Source organism: Vulpes lagopus, chromosome 3 (genome assembly GCF_018345385.1).
Source record: "Vulpes lagopus strain Blue_001 chromosome 3, ASM1834538v1, whole genome shotgun sequence".
Classification (NCBI taxonomy): Eukaryota; Metazoa; Chordata; class Mammalia; order Carnivora; family Canidae; genus Vulpes; species Vulpes lagopus.
This window is the reverse complement of record NC_054826.1, coordinates 49,766,442-49,786,826: the sequence shown is the minus strand read 5'-3', so window position 1 is coordinate 49,786,826 and position 20,385 is coordinate 49,766,442. Positions and strand designations below refer to the sequence as shown.

The 20,385-nt window shown below is 36.0% G+C and overlaps 1 protein-coding gene across 2 annotated transcripts in view; it reads right to left on the bottom strand.

The window, feature by feature from the left end:
* Positions 1-3,217: 3,217 nt before the first annotated feature.
* Positions 3,218-20,385, bottom strand: part of CPEB4 (cytoplasmic polyadenylation element binding protein 4) — a 61,767-nt gene continuing 44,599 nt past the window's right edge. For both annotated transcript variants that reach the window (XM_041750889.1, XM_041750890.1), the window contains 6 exons: positions 16,458-16,631; positions 13,292-13,381; positions 12,833-12,951; positions 11,346-11,460; positions 10,078-10,259; positions 3,218-7,634 (listed from right to left, as the gene is read on the bottom strand). In XM_041750889.1, coding sequence (XP_041606823.1) covers positions 7,407-7,634; positions 10,078-10,259; positions 11,346-11,460; positions 12,833-12,951; positions 13,292-13,381; positions 16,458-16,631 — 908 coding nt within the window. In that variant the 3' untranslated portion in view covers positions 3,218-7,406. The remainder of the gene's footprint in view (positions 7,635-10,077; positions 10,260-11,345; positions 11,461-12,832; positions 12,952-13,291; positions 13,382-16,457; positions 16,632-20,385) is intronic.

Below are 20,385 nucleotides of genomic sequence, written 5' to 3'. Positions count from 1 at the left end.
GAATCACCTGACAGATGAGGCCATTCCCCACCCCTGTGGCAAGTCTTTGAAATCAAATCTTCAAGCCAGCAGTTAAACACACAAGGGGTTGCTTCATTTTTCCTCTCAAATGTGAGAGGTGAATGATGTCTCCATTCATTCAAAAAAGGAGGCTCAGGTCTGTACTGGACCCTACCGAAACCTTTCAGACAGTTTCACAATTTTTATTACCACCAGTTCTTATCCTGGATAACTCATCTCGGAACAAATTTTAAATGTCCTGTGTTGTCCTTAGTGAGTTCTGTGGTGGGGCAGGGGCGGAAGGGTCGTTCCTGGGTAATTTGGTTCTTTCTCTCTCTTTTGGTGTTGAAGGGAGGTGGGAGATGAGTTGAAAATAATCTCTTTAAATGGTGACATTTGCTTAATCACATTGACATTTTTATGGTATCAAAGCCCTGCTTACTGAAATAGAACTCCAATGAAAAGGATAAAGAAAGCTCAAGCTTAGCTTTTGGCATTTGTATTCACTGATTCACCACCCTCCACCCCCCATCTACCCACCAGCAGTTTTTCACTGACACTTAATCAGATTATACCCAATAGAAAACACTGGTGGCTTGCACATGCACTGCATGTGGACGCCACTGTTCATTTTTAACTTCCTCGAGACAAACTGTACTTTTCCAACTCTGGTCAGCACACTGAATCACAGTAAGACACTTTTTCCAGCCAGTCAACAATGACACCCAATTTTTGACTAGAAAAAAGATTCGAACTTAAAATATCCCAAGATTCAGGCATGCCAAAACAAAATGTTCTCTAATAAGAGAGACTGGATTGGTATTGCTGAAGAGTTCATTGTAGGCCACAAATGTTCATTTTCTGAATTCTTAGAGTTTACTCAAAGCCTGTGGTCCTGTTCTCAGAGCACTGGCAGGGGTGCAGGGGGACACTTGCAAGGGAAATTTTTCAAAGGAGGGAAATGATATAAATTATCAGAAAGATAGCATGTCATGAAGGGCAGATTCAAACAAGCTGCCTGTCTGAAGTAGTACTTGTGGTGGCCCTCATGAGCAGTAAGGGCTGATCTGAGCCAGGGAATGGCATAATCAAAATAGCTTTGCAAGGAAGGTGATGGTTTATGCTGCAAAGCAATTTCTCTCTTCCGGAACTGGGAGTAGAGGGAGAGGAATTAAGGAGCGAAACTGGAAATGGTGCCGGGGTTAGAAGCCAGGCAACTGTGTCGAAACCCCGTAAAGTTAAATGTGAACAATGGCCCTGGGTATGAGTAGGGAGGGATAGGACCAACAGCCCTTTGCAGAACAACAACAACAACAACAACAAAACGAGATTGACTTCCTGATACCAGTAAACATACTAAAATGTAGAACAATGTATTCCAAGTATGTGCTGTGGGATCCCATGTTGTCTGTAAACAGAGACTGTAGGCAAAGAAATTTGGTGTTGGTTGGGGAGACACTTTAAAGCAAAATAGGTTTCTTCACTGTAAAACTTCTCAAAGCCTTCACAAGCTAACTGCATATTCTGATTTTCCATGCAACAGAGTACCTTATTTTCTAAGTTTATTTAATGACAGAACTTTACATTTTGTCTGTTTCTTGTAGTAAGGACTACCTTAGTGCTCTGATGATCACGATTTGCAAAACAAATATTGAGGTTCTTGTTTATCATTCTGTCATTACATACTTCAGAAAAGACTTGCCCTTTAAATGTTTTTATTTCATCAACATCTTCACAGTTGCTTAATTTTTAAAATCAGGAATTTACTTTCCTCATGACTTCTGATCAGACATTAAAGGAGTATTTATCAAATTTTTAAAAAAAATTCCCTGAAAAAATTATTTTGCTTTTGAACTGGGTGTGGATACAAAACCATTACCAAAAGGGGTTATGAAATAGCTTAATTGTTAAGAATGGTTAAGGATGGGGTAGGGAACTTTCCTTTTTTGGCAAGTTTGGGTGAACTACTAGTGAATAAGGAAACACAGCCCAAATAGCCTTTCACACCCTCTTCAGATTCACTGTTTTGGGATTTAAAATATGAAAGTATTGCACCTACATATTATTTCAAGATTGAGTTGTTACATCAAGATTATTTCAAGATTTAGTTGTCACATCACTTACAGTTGATACGCACTTGCCTAAAATAAATATTTCTAATATAAAGAAACACAACCTACTCACTTTTTTTTAAGTGCCTAAACCAACCCAGAATGCCAAGGGATGTTGTAGAAGGTAGCAACCAAATGCCACCTACATCTCCAATGTCCCTGGGGCTTCCTTAGGGGCCCTTCACTGAACTCTGAACAGGAGTTTTGGCTATTGTCAATCAAAGCTCCTGTGACCCGGTATTCCTGGGAGATCCCATGAGCTCCTGGTTCAGCCCTGCAGGTGCCCCCCCTAGAGCTGGAAAAGCTACGTATCAGGAAAGACCATTTAAGATCTCTTCAGCTCATTTATCTCAGGAGGAGAACTTCTTCTAGGCTTAAGAATACTATACTCATGGTGAGAAAGAACAGAAACTAAGTTTGACAAAACAGAATATTCTTGGCATCATATTTTATATCATAAGAAATCCTTAAAAGTCTGAAAATGCAGTTTAAAAATGTAAATATTAATACATTACAGTTCTCAGTAGCCCACATGATTAATGGACCAAAGCAAAGATAAGACTTTCAACTCACATGCTATAGAGATTATTACCCCAGAGGCCCTATCTTGTGATGTTAGGATCTCAGGAGAAACCAGGCGTTGAAAGTCAAGTCAAGACTTGTTAACCACTATCCTCTTGTACAAGTGGCCAAAAATCAAGGCTCTTCGTTAGCAAAGACCATAAACTAAATCTCCCAGATAGTGACCTTCCTTATGAAAACACACATTCCCTTGATTTTACTGGACATTTGGCCTTAAGTGCGATCTTGGCTAAGGCCTCACACACACACTGAAGGCTACAGAAAGGAAAAAAAGGGGGAGGGGGGCTCTGCAGGGCAGTATGTGAACAAACAGTGCAGATCAAAGACAACAAACCACCAATATTTACAAACTTACATGAGAAACACACACTTGCCACTAGTACTTACATGACTGGACATCTTTTCCTATTAGTTTGTTCTGCCTTGGCCCAAGAGTAGAATACCTAGTATTTTTTAAATAACATTCCTAATCATGGAAGCATAATCTACTTACGTTGCCAATAAATAAGTATATTAAAAGAAAGCTGAGTTAAAAGTTTTATTCATTCAACATCTCACATTACAAATATTTAAAAATTATATGCATACTGGTATAAATAGTCATTTGCAAACTATTTAATAACATTAATTTTCCACTAGCACTTCAACAAATGAACTCTTTTAAAAAAGGAACTGTGTTATATAACTTAAGAGTAGAACATACAAAAATAGGAACTTAACGTGAAAATGACTTTAATAAAAAATGAATTACCCTTATTTAAAATGCTATAATAAATACTACAACCTCCCCATACACAGTAAAAACTATATGGAAATTCAGCCAAGTAGTACAATTAACTGACATACTTAAATAACTTTTCCTTCTGATAATATGAGCAATACACTGGAAAAAAAAAAAAACATTAGGGATTAGTAAAAACTAGACACCCACTTGCTAAAAGTTTCACTTCCAAAAAATATAACAAAAATCTGATGAAAATTATAAAAACTAATTATACTTTAAATTTTAAAAATATAAAAAATAAAACAGTTGAATACAATATTGTCCCAATTCTTACAATGCTATCAATCACAGTAGCTTTAAAATAAGATAATAAAATAAAGCAAATGACCAAAACCTCTTTTATTCCATTTTTAAAAATAATCTCAAATTTACATTAGTAGAAAGATTGATTTCTGATTCTTTTCTTTAGAAACACCAGCAAGAAAGAGGATTACTCTTAACAGTAGAAAATGACATTTTTAAATGTCTGCAATTAAAAACAAAGAATTACACTGCAAAGATCTTTCAAAAGTTTGAAATAAGTATTGCACATAACTTGAAGTTAACTTGCCACAATTCATCACATTCAAGTTTTAAATCACCTTTTAACAGAAGATTCAACTCTTCAAAACAAAAGGGGTGAATTATCAAGTCTTTCCAACAGCACTCTCATAAAATGCTAAATTCATTCACTGCAAGTTTTATTTTGCATTCTGCAGAGGTCTGTGTATGGAGAAGTATATATATTATACCAAAGCGTGGGGACCAGAAGGGGAAGGGAAAGGGTTCCTTTACATAGAAAATAATCAGAAACACTTTATTTTACATTGCAAAAATAACCATGTAATTACTCTGTAACTACATTGTAAGTACATGGCTGGTGCCATGCTAGTGCGCTAGAACTACATGCTTGGTAAATTGAAGTGATACCCTAAAATCTGTAAACTAATTACATGTTAATTATGTTTTGAGTTACATGGTAACTCCCAACTACAATCCCATGTAATCTGAAGGACATGTAATCAATAAAGTTCAGAGTAATAGATAATAATTGTTTATGCCCTGTAAATTGAAGTGTAACCAAATAATCTGTAAACACGCTTGTCACACAATCACAAGTAAATATTAGTAGAATAACAATTTCTTACATTAGTCATGCATACTAACATTACACACCTGTCCCACGGCAGGCTATTTTTTTCTTTATATATAATTAAAAGAGCAGACATCTCTGAATCAAACACTTAACATCAATTTATTAATATTAAAAATGGCTAAACATTCACCAAGAATGTCTGCTTTATGAATCATTTTAAAAACTTAGTAAGAAGCTGTAGACAATTTTGTTATTTTAAATTTCTACCCTATGCTTATGAATTTAATTTTTTTTTCTTTTTAGGAACTACAGTGTTATCTGTCATTTTCATGCGAATCTTTTTCATTAATTTGTGACTTTACATAGACTATTTCTTAAATTATAGGTACACCAATAGCTGGTGCTGGGGAAGGATGTTTAAGCAACATGCTTTCTCTTCTCTGCAGACTCTAAAATAGCATTGCCAGTGCACAACATTCATAATTTAAAATGTATGCAGAGCACTGAAATGTATAAAAAGCAGAATATAAGAAAATAAAATTTATTAAAATTATTTATATTAAAAAATGAAGTATATGAAGATCTCTCAGTAATAAAAGTACAAAAAGCTACTCTTTGCAATATGAAAAATTGAGGTATTGCATAAAGAGATATCCCGTCAGTGAAAAGTGTGCCTAAAAATGTTCACTGTTGGAAAAACAAGATATACAAAAGTAGTGCATAACAAATATACATTATGTGCATGACAAAATAAGTTAGCTACAAAAACACTGTACCGAAATTCAGCAGGTCATGTACAAAGGGAAAAATTATTATTCAAAGCTAGTTCTCAAACAGTGTTATTTCTTGTTAACTCATCACACCTGTTTACTGAGTAGGAACAGCACAATAGCACACCCCAAGCCACCTACAAGCATTTAAAAGAATAAAAAGAGGCAAATGAACATTTCGATTAGAATTATGTAGTTCAGGAGAAAAGAAAAAAAAGTCCCTGACCAGCTACACAAGAGCACCCTCCATTCGCATGACTGCTTTCAATATTTGCAGGGAATTCTTTAAAAGCAGCTCCCTTTCTACGTTTGACCATTAGACAGCATATGCCTCCATTTTGACCTTTGGAACTTAACAGGTATATAGTTCATTAAAGCCTGTGTTAAAAATAAATGACTGCTTTTCCTAACGATAATCAATAGGGGTCATCAGCCAGGTGGTTCCACCGTAGTGCTGGGGCAAGTCTTTGGTTTTGAAGGATCCAAGATGGTACTGTTAGGTAGCACAACTAGAAGATTGCCATTAGATTTTTTTTTTTTTTAATGTTTTGCACACTGGTAATGATCCTTTTAATGGTGGATAGAGCATTTGATAAGAGAATGTCAATTAACATAAAAGTTACTTCCATGACCAGGGCTTCAAGAGACTATTTTAAATTTACCCCTGAAGCATACTGTTCAACACATAATAACGCCTTTCAAAGCTAGAATTTTATTTATAATAAAGCATGCATTACTTGATGAAGTTGGCACTTCAAACACTGACTATGTCCCATGCTAAGTTCTGAAAAGGTAATGTTATTTTTATAGGAAGAGTAAGATAAACATACGTACCTTTGCACAGATTTACACAGTTACTTAGTTCAACAGTGCAAAACACTTTGCAACTACTTTTTTTTTACTTTTTTTTTTTTCATTTTCTATGTTACAACTAAATTACAGGATACCCAAAGTAACTTTAAATCTAAACATAAGCCAATCAGTGGCCAATTTGTATATTGGTTTTGTTTTCCAGTTTTGGCTACAATTGTACTATAACACAAAATCAGAAATGATATCCTTGAGGTATCTCTAGATCCGTTCTGTTTTGTCTTGTTTTTTACTGTCAAAATGGAGAGCAAAGGCTGACACCTGATGAGTGTTAGTAAATTAGGATATAGAATTTATATATAACATCAAAAATAAAATTTATACATTTGTTCTTCAGGAGAGGAAATGCTAGTTTTCCCACCAGTTGTCGTTAATTCTAGCTTTGGTAGGTTTCCTGGGGCTGTGACCAGATAAGAAAGTTTAAAAATAAATAAGTGCACTCCCCTCAGTAGTAAATTTACCCAATTTTTACATTCTAAAGTTTTAAAAATGGTTGAAAAGAAAATAAACCTAGCTCTGCCTACTTTACTTTTTTTTTTTCTGATGTGGTGGTAACTCCGAGGCATCATGAAATTCTATTCGGCCTCTAAACCCTTATGATTTGTTCTAATGCTGCTTCAATCTTGCTCATGCATTTGTGTTTGCTTTCACATGCTCTTTCCTGTTAATAATTGTTAACTTCCTCCACTGCTGTTAAATGAATAAAAAAGGGCAGGATAGGAAAAAGAGGGGCAAAAAGAAGGAAAAAAAGGAAAAGGCAAAAGCATTTCTCTGGGGAGAAACTGTGTCAGGACAAACTGATAGTGTTATTGGTGCATGGTTCATTTTAATAAAAGTATTCTTATATATTATTAACAATAATTTAATTAAAAACCCAAAATACTCTATTGTTTCATTTCTCTTTTAATATTTCTCTTTCTCCTCTAAGAAAATGTTACAGGAAGTTTGGATCCTCTTGGTCTCCAGCAAAACAAGAGAACAAAACTTCCGTGCAACACGATGGCAATACGAAAAAGGAGTTCATACATATTGTTTTCAGTGACACAAGAATCTACAAAACACCTATATTATAGGTCATTCTTCTCATTATACTATTGTTAAGTGACGGGCTGCTACAAAAGGACATGCCAGCGTGAAGAGGTTGAGGAAGGGGTCAGAATTAACAGAAGAGTGCACTTATTCTGAGGCCTGAAAATGAGCACTGTAGTTCCCCTTTAGTTCCAGCGGAATGAAATATGTCGAGGACGGTCACCGCCTTCCTTCACCAGGGGCTTGTGGAATTCCCTGCCAGCACGAGAATGAATAGCAGCCCAGCAATATTCACAGTAATACTGCAGACAGGTAACATTAGCACAGAAAAATGGAGCAAATTTTCCCCCACAACGGGCCCCCTGACATTCATCACACAGCTGATCATCCAAGACATATGGCTTAACTTCCACCTGCAATCAAAAATAAAAGAAATGAGTTTACATCTTTCCACAAATGGCACAGGCAATGCTGACTATGGTGTGTACATTTCCATCCACTGCCAGGGAATCTGTGCCAGGGCACCCAAAAGTAAGAGTCAATAATTCTTTGAGATTAAGATAGCCCATCTTTTAAGAACCTGGTAAGACTTTTATACCCATCATTTTACATTTCTGTCTTATTAAATAGCCACTTTTCAAAGGAAAAAAGGATTCCACCAAAAATAAAAAAAAAAGGAAGCCAACTGTTTAGAACATTCTGAGATTAAACCCACAGGAGAGTATTTATAGACACAAACTGTCACTTTAATTAGTGGATCTGGATTTTTGTCATGTGTAGAATTATCATTTAAACAAAACCAACTAAGAGCTTCCCAGTTCCACAAAATAGCACTTCAATATTCACATCAGAGAGAAGATGCCTGGCATCTGCGTCATAAGCTTCTAAGTTGTAATAAAGCCTGGGTCATGGTTTCTATTTACAGTGTACACATCTTGGGTTATAATCACAAATGCAGAACTGGGAGAAAATAAGACACAGCCATATAACTCACAATCTAAAACCTTGCTTTGTTCTTTGTCAGTAAGAATGGCTGACTTCAGTCTAAAAGTCAGAGGCGAATTTATAAAACTGGGTCTGTTCCAATGTTCAATAGGCTAACCTGTCATTTGAGTCTCTCAAGCATTAAAAATAACCTGGCTATTAATTCACCAGTGAGAAAAGAGTTGGTTATTTTTAGTCCTGCAGAGATTCATGGTTAAATTTCCTTATACCAGGCTATCGCTAACACTGGTGCTATCCAGTTCTGACAAGGAATCCTGACAAAGGTTAGCCGTGAACAAAAGACAACGATTGACATGAAGACAGGAAGAGCAGACAAAACTACAGCATTAGCCTTCTGGCCCTGAGGCCATTCCATAACATCTATGGAGTAGCAAGAACACTGGCCAAAGAACTCGATTGCAGAGGAATACGAATGAAGTCTGCATTTCCAATGACTAACCTTACACCTCTGACACCTGTGTTGGGATGAAGCAGCAAGGCAGAAGACACTGCTTACATGGATATATTTTTTAGCACGAACAAAAAAAACAAGTGGGCTTGTTAATGTATACTGCAACTTGTGTTGCCCTCTTCCTGCGTGTTTATAATAGTCTATACCTTTATTTTTATAAATTCACAACAGAGTATGATTTCCACCATAATCTTATATTTTATTCTGACACTGAGGTAGCATACACATAAAATGAAACACGCAATAAGTGTAAACCTCTACTGACTTGATAGTTTCTACATAATGAATTGAGAATAGCACAATACAATCAATCAATAAGGACTTTTTTGAGCACAATGCCTCAGAGTGTTGATATCTAAGTCAGCCCTAATGAAAGCGCCAGTCTCCCATGAAATAAGGAGCTGACACCAGAATACAAATCAACACATTGCTTCTTTGATTAAGAGGGTCTTTCTATGAGGAGGGGAAAAAAAAGCTGAACTAAACATTATGCTTACTAATGTAGCTGATTCACATTCTGGTGTAAATTCCTATCTCGCCACAAACTAGTAACTGTTTGCTTCTGGCAGGTTATACCTAGGCCATACTTTGAGTAGTATCAGTATAAGATACATCTATCAGAACATAAACTCCTGAGGACAGGGAACTTCCTGTCCTAGGCGCTAAAACAATTGTTTAAATGCATGAAACACAAAAATAACGGATAAATCTGTGATTTCAAAGAAATAAAATGGATAATGGAGCAGAGTTTCAAATACAGTACCTTAGAAAACAGAAGAATACTATCTCTGAGGTTTTCTCCAGCTTTTTATTTCAGAAGCTAAGCCAACAAAGAAGAACTTAAAATGCTGAAAATAATGCTAATTACTACCTAATTTTAGGTGATAGAATATACTACAAATAAAAAGATTATGCTTTCTTCCACTTAATTTGTTATAACGAAGTATTTCTAAGATATGCAGTCCTACAAGTGAATTTATTCAGTTGTTTGTTATACAGGGCAGTGGAAAACAGTGCACTGGAAAATTACTGCAGTATTCATGATTTAAAAAAAGGTCAGGAGATCTCAGGGGCATTGATGCTTGGTACTTGATGTAATGATATTTACTGAATGATTGACTAACTGAATAAATGAATGAATGGAGGTGATAGCTTAGGAGATTAAATTGCCCTGAGTAAATTGATACAGCTTTCTGGTTAGGCTACTCAAAACACTAAGGGACAGAAAAAATTCATAGGAATCCTTAGGTGTATTAAAAAGGATACACCCACTTGGTCCTAGAGGCATAATCATCAGCTGCCAATTTTACTGTCAAATAAAATCCCCCCATCCCAATCTTGGTAATTACCTACTGAGAGGACCATTTCTAGAACTTCCCAGAATATAATCTAAGACTTACCCGTTTATCTATCTCTCCATGCTGCAGCTGAACAAAGCGGGCACTGATAGCAGCTATGTAACTCTGTTGATTAGAGAATGCGACTCGCCCAGCTCCTTTTGGGTATTTCAGCTCAGGGTCAGTATCAATCCCAGCATAGCACACACCTCCATAGAGACGATCCATTATCATGGCAAGCTCCACTAAATAAAAGAGCAAAGAGGGTATTTGGAAACAGGAAAATCCACCTAGCTCACAAAAGGGTTCATCTAAAGCAGTTCATCTGTATTCTGAGCTCACATCCTTATAATAATTACTAAACCAATCATTAATATTTATTCTTTTAAGTAAGGAGCAGGGCTCTCCTGGGTGCTTCATATATGTTGTCTTTTTAACTTCACAACAACCCTTGGAAGGAAGTAGGTGGTAATTTCCCAGGGAAATCAAGGCACAGTTGGTTAAGTGACAGTGCTGGGCTTTACACCCTGGGCTATCTGCTCTATACCATGCTGCCACCATGTATTTACAGTTAATAATGTATTGCTTAATATAAACAACCATGTGACCACCAGAAAACTGACTGGTGGACTCTGTGTGGAGGTCCTTCTACACTGTCTCCATCAAATCCTTATTACCTTTCCCTACAGTCTAGCTGTTCACCATTTTTTTCTATAAAAACCTAAAATAATGAATATATCATGTTCTCCATGAAATGTTATAATTTTGAAACTGCATTCTTGTTCATTCTATGTTCTTTATCTAATTTATACCAATAAACCTCAAATTACTTGAAGTTGGGGATGAACTCTTCTAGAAGTACTACAAACACGATGCACTACTGAGAACCCTACTATATTTCGGAGCTCAGTAAATAGCTGGTAAGCAAATGAGGGCATGGGAAACGAACCCTGAAATTCTTAACATAATCTACTCTTGGTTTTTTCAGATGATGAGAGTGAGGCTCACTAACACCACAGGAAGTACTTGGCACCACTTTTCCCCCCTTTCCCCCCACTTAATCCTCAGAAAAACTTTATATGAAGAAGATACACCTAATTACTCCATTTGACTGATGAGGAAATTGAAAATTAGGGAAAACAATTTGTCCAACATCACTCAATGATTTACTAGGAGCAGAGTACATGAATTCGAATCCAGATACTTTGATTCTAGAACTCTCGCTCTTGAACATTAATTCAAACACTTGTGGAGAATTTTTCCCATAAACCTTTTCAAGGTATTTCTTATGCTAAAGGGTAAAAGGGGTATTTTTGTTTGTTTAATCATACCAGCTCGTAATGGTCGAGGAACACCACCAACAAATATAGTTTTTCGTGGGTCAAGAGGCTGTGAACCATCCATTACAAAGTCACTGTCACTGAGATTCCAAGGCCGAATCTGTACCTAGGGAGCAGACAAACCGAAATGTCCCATTCTTAATGCAGACAATTTATGAGGAAGTAAATTTATCCTATCCTACCCAATCCCCCAATAGCCACATAATATTAAGTTAGCATAGTATTTGATATTGATCAAGATACAATACTAAGTAAACTAGGATTGTGTGCTCAATCCTACAAATGCAAACTACTCCTGTTACTAACAAATCTGTTACATTATTTCAAAAAGCATTTCAAGGTAAAAATTTTGATATTTGCAGTAAACTTATGATAAAACACTTCAGTGTGTCCATTGCTTTAGTCAACGAAGAATTGTGTACTTCACCGTAATTGTTTGCATTTATCAACTGCTACAGATGCCCATACCAAAGGCTATGGATGTGTTCATAGTAGGGTATTCCCACTATGCACATCAACAAAGTCCTAGGCTAGAGGTTCCAAAATCAAATACCTATGGGGACTGTGAGGGAACATAAGTCAAGAATACAGAATCTAGGCCATGGGAACCCTGGGAAAAGTGTTCCTGACCTAGACAATCCCAAGACACGGAGAGGAGCTCCATTAATTATTGCTTGAGCGGAACCAACAGGCACCTCCATTCTGAACTGTACCCCATTTCTAGATCTGGCTGAGTGATAATAAAGAATTGATTTGCCAGATTTGTCAAAACAGGCCAGTTGCTACTATGCCTAAAGACTTATTTTATGATTAAAAAAAAAAAACTTTTTCAAAAAGATAAAACAGTATGCCATGTACATTTATGAATATATATAATTCACTTTACTTTGGGAGAGTACCATATGCAAAAAGTTAAGGATAGTACTAGGTAAAATCTTTTTTTTTTTTTTTTTTTTTAATTTTTATTTATTTATGATAGTCACAGAGAGATAGAGAGAGGCAGAGACACAGGCAGAGGGAGAAGCAGGCTCCATGCACTGGGAGCCCGACGTGGGACTCGATCCCGGGTCTCCAGGATCGCGCCCTGGGCCAAAGGCAGGCGCCAAACCGCTGCGCCACCCAGGGATCCCAGTACTAGGTAAAATCTTGATCAAAGAGAGAAATGAGACAGACAAATATCTGTGATTTTTGAGTTCTATTATTCAGAGGAAATTCAGCTACTTAATCTTTATCAAAGGCATTATCAAGTAAAGTCATCTAATGGTAAAGACTTACTAATATTTTAATTAATGAAAGAATTCAATATCAAAATAATGTGTGTAAATAGCATAGAGTGTCAACATTAGAAGGCTGACAACAACAGCATTCTACTTATAAACATGTCAATTAACAGATACATCAAGATGTCTGTTGGTTTTCAAACAAAGCAGAGATAAAGGTAGAAACAAGAGGCTATTTTTATGTTAGACAGCACTCACTGGCTTATCTTTGATAGTGGGACTTGACACACACAGGTAGAGTTTTCCATCTTCTTCAATACATGCATCAATCAGAGCCTGAACAGAGCTTTCATCTTGAAAGAGCAGGAATGCATAGCCTGATAAAAAGGGGGAAAAAACTTATTTGTTCCCTATTTTTTTTTTTTTTAATTCTTCAACGGAAAGGAAGTATAAGCTGAAACTAAGGAAGGGAAAAAGAGTAATAAAAATTAAAACTTGAATCTTCCAACCCCAAGTTTGAGATCTTAAACATCTTTTTAAGGTAAAATTAAATTTGAACTAAAAGTATGTATTAGGTATAAATATTAAAGATGTATTTGGGAAAATAAAAGTTTTAACAATGGAAAATTTTACAGTGAACATAAACATTTATGAAAAGGCTACACATGAAAAAGCATAGGGATACACTTTATTTGTATATTGAATCTTAAGAATTACCTTTAGGAGGAAAATAGGATTTGCTCTCTGCTTTATGAGGCCAATCCACAATCAAAGGGCCAAAGCGACGAAAACTAGCTGTGATCTCATCTAATGAAAAACAAAGCAAAGCAAAAAAGTAAATTTAAATATTTTTATAATCATTTGGGGGGAGGAGTTTAGAAAAAAAGTTTCAAATCTACTATTTACAAGAACAGTACAAAGAACTCCTGTATCCCCTTCATCTAGATTCCCTAACCATTACTATAAAAATACAACCATTGGCACCTGCTCAAAGCAAGGCCATTGCCTCATATACCACCATGTAACCCTCCCAATCAGGAAATCAATATTCATACAATGTTAGTACCCAATTCACAGACTCCATCCAAATTTCAAAGTATCCCAATAGTATCTCTTTTCCTCTTTCTGACCCAGGATCCTATCCAGGACACATGATACATTTAAATGTCCTGTTCCTAGGTTATCAGTATTCTTCAGTTTTGGAACAACTTCTCATTCTTTCCTATCTTTTACATCTTTGACAGTGTTAAAAGTTTAGAGACCATTCATTCTGTAGGATAACTCTCAGCTTATACCATCTCCTCAGGACCAGATTCATGAATAGACTATAGGAAAATAAATTTCCAAAGAACTTCCAGAAAGAGTAGGTTAAGCATGTATAGGTAAGACCTGGGAGGAGGGCAAGACAGAGGAAAAGAAGAGATGGGGGATGTGTTCAAATTCCAAGCTGGTAGAACTGTTTTCCTCTTCTCTAGGACTGTGAAACAATAGTCTGCTCTGCTCTGCTACCTGTTTCTGCAGTACCATTTTGCTCATGTAAGAAAGACTGGTAAATAGAGGAATGAAATCACTATAACCTGGAAGTTGTACCAGTTTGCAAAAGATTTATTCCTGAGCAAGGTGAACTAGCATAGTGGGAGTAGAATTACAATTTTCATCAGGAAAAGAAAAAGCCTCTAGTTTGCCTGATAGGAAGGCAGGAGCCCTCCTACTCTCTTAGAAAATGAAAAATGAGCACAGCAACTTGGCTCGCTTGATAGAGAAACACACTCCCAATCTTTCAGGGCTCTCATCTCCAGGGAGTGTGTACTTTCTCAGGTGCTCAGAGGTCTGGTTACATCTGCACTGCTTCCAAACCTGCAAGCCAGCATTTCTGCTCTGTTGGTTTTGTGTCTTTTCGGTATTCCTTGAGGCAGCCTCTAACCACACTGAGTTACTTGCCTGAATTGTCCAAGTCATTTCCAAGGTAATAATTTTATTTTTGTTAGTGCTTCAGGTACAAAGTTCATTAGGTTCTGAATTATTTGCTTTTAACCCTATTTCCCCAGGAACCTTATAACTTTTAGTGCATAATTCTACAGAACACAATGTTCTCCAGGAATATATATTACAGTAGATAGGTCTGCTTGATTTTGCTCAGTTTAAACAATCTCCTTTGCCAGATTGGTCACATTTACTTATGCTCCTAAGAATTTTAGAAACTGCACATATAAGATTGCTCAGTAATTTTCCAAGAAGATATAGACTATTTGGGCCAGAGAAGGAGTTTAACCTAGGCAAGGTCTGATAAAATTCAGTCTTCTCTTCACGCTCTGTTACATAAGCATATAATGCATTCATTAAATACCATCTGGGCTAAACACCTGACTTCCAAGGGTCGGAAAACATAGAATCCACAGTACTAAGGAAAATGAAGATTCTAGCAAAGAAAACAGCAGGCCACACCCAGGAGCTTACTAGAGAGGCCAATATTGTGACCACATGGTCAACCCAGGATGAACACTTTGGAAAACTAGGCCCTCTGAGAACAGGATGAAGACTGATTCAATCTAATCTGAAATCCTAACACAGTTTCCCCCCAAGACAATTTCTCATAGGTCAAACAAAACAAAAGAGAACAGTGTTTATTTCAATCTTCGGCTTTTTGAATACTTTTTTTGCTTCAATCTCCCAAAAATTGACCATCTTAAGGAAAATGAAGTGACTCAATACATTTAATCTCAGTTTAAGAGAAGTTATTAAACCCTATTATTAGACCTTATAGATTTTTATAGAAAACTATTCTATTCTCCATAACATGAGTTGGTTTATTGCCATTCCCATTCAGGAAACCAAGACACAAGAGATTAGGAAAGCAGTAACAACCACCATCAAGGATATATGGGTTGCTATATGGTCTGCTACTTGAATTTTAGTCTGAACTTGAATAGGGTCACTTAGACCCACAGATGAAGAAAATATTGCTGAGCAACAGTCCTCTAAACCTTTGGCTGGCTCCTAATGCAAGTCTCAGCTCAAATATCACTTCCTTAAAGAAGATTTCCTTAGGGTGCCTAGGTGGCTCAGTCAGTTAGACGTCCAACTCTTGATATCAGCTCAGGTCTTGATCTCAGAGTTGTGAGCTAAAGCCCACATTGGGCTCCATACTTGGCATGGAGTCTACTTAAAAAAAAAAAAAAGAAAGAAAAAAAAAAAAAAGAGGCTTTCCTTAACCACCTAAGATACCCTGAATATCACAGTATCACACTATTTTCTTTTCAGTATTTTCTTGCACGATCACACACTTTTTGTCTGCCTTCCCCTACTAGAACTGAAACTCTATTAAAACAAGGACTTTCTACCTTGGTTATCCTGTAAACAAGCCTAAGAATGGTGCATGGCATTTTTAAAAACCTGTAAATATTTAACAAGTAAAAAATACTCAAAAAAATGAAAAAACTCTTAAGATTCCCTTTCATTTTTCAAAAGTTCATCCTTAATCGAAGATTTTAAATTTTCTATTAACTACATTTTTGGGGCAGTTAAGAAACAAACAGGAAAACACATAGTTGAATCTGACCAAGGCAACACACACAGACAAAAACATAGTAAGTGGTATGTGTGCCCACAACAGACTCCTGAGACAGTTTCCTAAAGACAGTTATTCTTTTCATTGAGTCCAATTGTTTGTTACAGCTGGTTCCCAAAGTCCTGCTCCTTTTCCTTTATAAACTATTCTTATATGCCATGACAGCAAGATCGGACAAGAGAACAATGCAATCAAAACTGAACACCTGGAGCCAGGTAAGACTGTCATTATAATAACAGGAACCACTGTCTATGCGTTACCTACTGTGTGCCACAGTCCAGGCATTGTGCAAGTAACAGTTCTTTGTAAATATACCTTCATCTATGTCAGGAGGTAATCCGCCCACAAACACCTTGCGAGAATATCGTTCCACTCTCTCTCCATTCTGGTGAGTGAAGCAGTGAGGTGAACCCAGGCCACTATGAAGAGGTTGATCCCCACGGCCATCATCCAAGAATCCATCTTCCATTGGGAACAGTGAAGACTGACCTGGAATAGAAAGCAGGAAAAAAGCTAACAGCAAATGTTCCTTGCCACGGCTGATCTTACACCAAGAAACAAGACAAACGGTAGATTCAATAAAACAGCTTTTATTTTTCTCACTGAATAACAAATTACTTAGATATGCTCTTGAATTCCCATCACTTGAAAGTCTCAGTGGAGTCAGAGAGAAAGTACATGGTTAAATAGAAGGCTGCTCAACTATACCCCTGGGATCCAGAAATTTCAGTGAGTGAAACGGAAGTACAGGAGGAGGGAGTACTCTTTTGAATGCAGCTGGCAGTAGACTGCTCTACCTTGGCGAGGCCCCATGGCCATGGGCAGCCTAGACATGTACACTAAATATTAAATTCGACTATCAGATGCTAGGTCACTTAAATTTTTTTAAAACACAAAATAATATAGCCTACACAATTGCCTCTAAGACTGTCCTTGAACAAGTTGGATTTTTAAAGTGAGCATTCACCTTGGTTTACCTTAATGGGATATAATCAAAACCCATTAATGCTATTATCCAACTTCATTGTCTAGTCTTACAGAATTTAAAATTTTGAGGCAAGCTAAAGATTTATTTTCTTTTAGTTAAGTAATTACCAGCTGCCACAGGTGCTATCTAATTCTAAAAACTAGTCATTATGTTTGCTGTTTGAAAATCCTATCATACAGAATATACAAGCAGAAAAGACCAGAGATGCCAATGTGGTTAACATTATTCCCATGTTTACCTGACAGCAAAATATGAACTTTGTAAATCATAAGCAAAGCACAGAGGTACAAAAAACTAGAATCTCTCAAGCACTGTTTTGTCACTTTTCAGGTTGCCAATTTACTTCTAAGTATTACATAAGGAGTTTGTTAATGGATCCTACAGAATCATAGCTTCAGTGCTCTTCCTTTACTGAAACATTCCAATATTCTTTTGTTGTCACACTTGTCTTCCTTTCAACTTTCCTAACTAAACACAAGTAATAATGGTATATTTGTAATGAATTTACCCTACAAAACTACAGCTCAAGAGTTATATAAAAATTTTTTAAAATGACTACAAAATTGGAAGTTATTTCCTAAATAATGTTTAAAAGTCACTTGCATTTTAAAGTTGAGCTATTTGACTAACTTACCTGCTTGTAAAAAGGCAAAGCTATCACAGGTGACAAAAATAAGATTTATTCAGGCACCTCTAGGAAATGATTCTTTAAAATTCCTAAAATTTCTAGAGCTTTTTCCCCCAATGTTTGAAATTTATAGGATTAGTCATTGATTTAGCTAATCTCATTTTAAACCAAATGTATCATGCTGACTTAGTAGAAAAAAAGTAGACATAGGTATTCAAATATAATTGAGCTTCCAATGTAATCAGGTATTTTGAAACTAGTCACATTGTATTTTCCTTTTTAAGATCCTTAATTTTTTTCTAAGAAATTCCTTTCAGAAAAGAAAAAGGTGAAATAAATCTTCAGATATAAAGAAGTTGAGTTTATAATACAGGAACATTATTGATTTGAATCCAAATCCTACCACTCTGACTCCTTCAAATTACAAAGTCCATAATGTTAACTATGACATATAAAGTATGTATGAATCAAAGCTATGTTGCATTTCCCCCCTCCCTTCCTTCCCCACAAAGGCAATAAGAAACTGAGCAAACTTGGGACCTCTCGAGAAATACAACTGGTACATTCAAAAGTTAGAAACAATAATGTTACCTCTCCTTCGCCCATATGTCCTTGCTGCATGTCAAATGAGAAAAAAAAAAAAAAAAAAAAAACCTTTCAAACATTGTCAAAAGAATCAACTGTGATTTTATCTACCAGCTTTTGAAACTAAAAAGAAAAAGAAAAGAAAAGAAAAAAAATTGGCTATGTTCCTCATTTCCTAGTAAATGTCTCAAAAACAAGGAATCTGGATGGTGAGAGGTCAACTTAATGCATGCTTTTTTTTTTTTTTTTAATTCTTCAAGGACACTGTAAAGCTATATTGAATTTTACTTGTGGTAAGAGAAGCTGTTGGCTGTTAACTGTCACCCAGGATCCAAACTAGTATGAAACTAAGATAATATGTAACATTACCTAACACGATCTAAACCAACTCCTACCATACTGCTCTTAAATTCTCCCAGAATTTCCTCTAACTAGCAATTCAATAAATAGTTCAATATTTAACTCATGACTTTTTCACCACTAAATGATAAATAGCAATTTTACACGATGTTTTTATGATTAACCTCTAATAAAGAAAATCATAACAAATGAATCTTTAGGCAATTTTTAAATCACCTTTAAACTAAAGGAAGTTTCTTGTCCCTTGTCAAATTTTCTACCATGTTCCAAATGCTGAAAAGTAAAAGGTTTGGCATTTTATTGCCAAGTAGGTTACAGCTAAAAAGATAAGTATATAACATACTTATACGTATTTCCTTGAATACTTAGGAAATGGCAGTACAAACTTTAAATCAAGAACCTTTAAAAAAAAAAAAAAAAAAGAACCCTGAAACAAACTGGCACTTATTAAGCCCAGCTTGTCCAAATACCTCAATCCTAATCAACAAACATTGCTTAAATGCCAGTTCTTGCTAGGGACCATGGATAAACAGGACGTGGCCCGGACTACACGGAACTAGCAACCTTAAATGCCAGAGAGCCACATAAGCAAATAATGACAATGCAGCATGCCTACTGCTATTGTAGTTATGTGTTGGGTGCAACCAGAACAGAGGAAGAGAAGCAACTGTCTCTGATCAAAGAATGAGAGATGGGGGTGTCGCATTTGAGAAGGAGATGGGATGGCATTTGAAATCTTAAGAAAAAAACAAAGAGCAATGCAGCAAATAGGGATGCCGTATAAAGTTCAGGGAAAGGTGCATAGTACAGAAGCATATGGAACAATTGAGGGCTTGGCTAGAGAGGTGTTCAAACAAGAAGATGGGATAGATTCCTGAGTTAAAAAGTATAGCCTTTAAGAAGTCATTATACAGGACGCCTGGGTGGCTCAGTGGTTGAGTGTCTGCCTTCAGTTCTGGGCATGATCCCGGAGGTCCCACATCGGGCCTCCTGAGGGCAACCTGCTTCTCCCTCTGCCTATGTCTCTGCCTCTCTCTGTCTCTCTCATGAATAAATAAAATCTTAAAAAAAAAAAAAAAAGTCATTATAAAGACTAGCCAGGGTTTTAATTCTTAGCCCACCAGACTAATATTCAACATGTTACAATTGAGTTATAACTTACAAGTAATGTATGTATTTTCCAAAATAAAATTGTCTCATACCAAAATACATTTCTCCCATTACTAGGTACACTGATTTTCACCAATGTACTTGAATAAATGGATCTACACAAAAATCTCTCTCGGCTAGGATTTCACTTTAATAGAGGTCTTAAATTTGGAGTGGGAATGGTATTTTCTCAGTCAACCTGACATAGGCCAGAAAGACAAAAATTTTATAAAAACAGATGCTTAAGAACATTCTATTCTTATGACTGCTTCAATAACAAGGAAGTTTGGGAAAATGAATGACTTGAAAATCTTGATTCTGTCAATCTTAAAAAAGTTGATGGATGTTACTTAGATTTCTAAGAAAATAGGTATTTGAAAAGAATCGACTTTTAAAAGCTACAAAATTAATATAAAACTCTCATAGTTTCCATTTATCAAAAATAAATATAGGTTCAGGAACAATAAGTGCTACAGATTAAGGGCAAAAATCAAATAAATCTCAAAATCTTTAAATGTGTATTTTCAAACTCT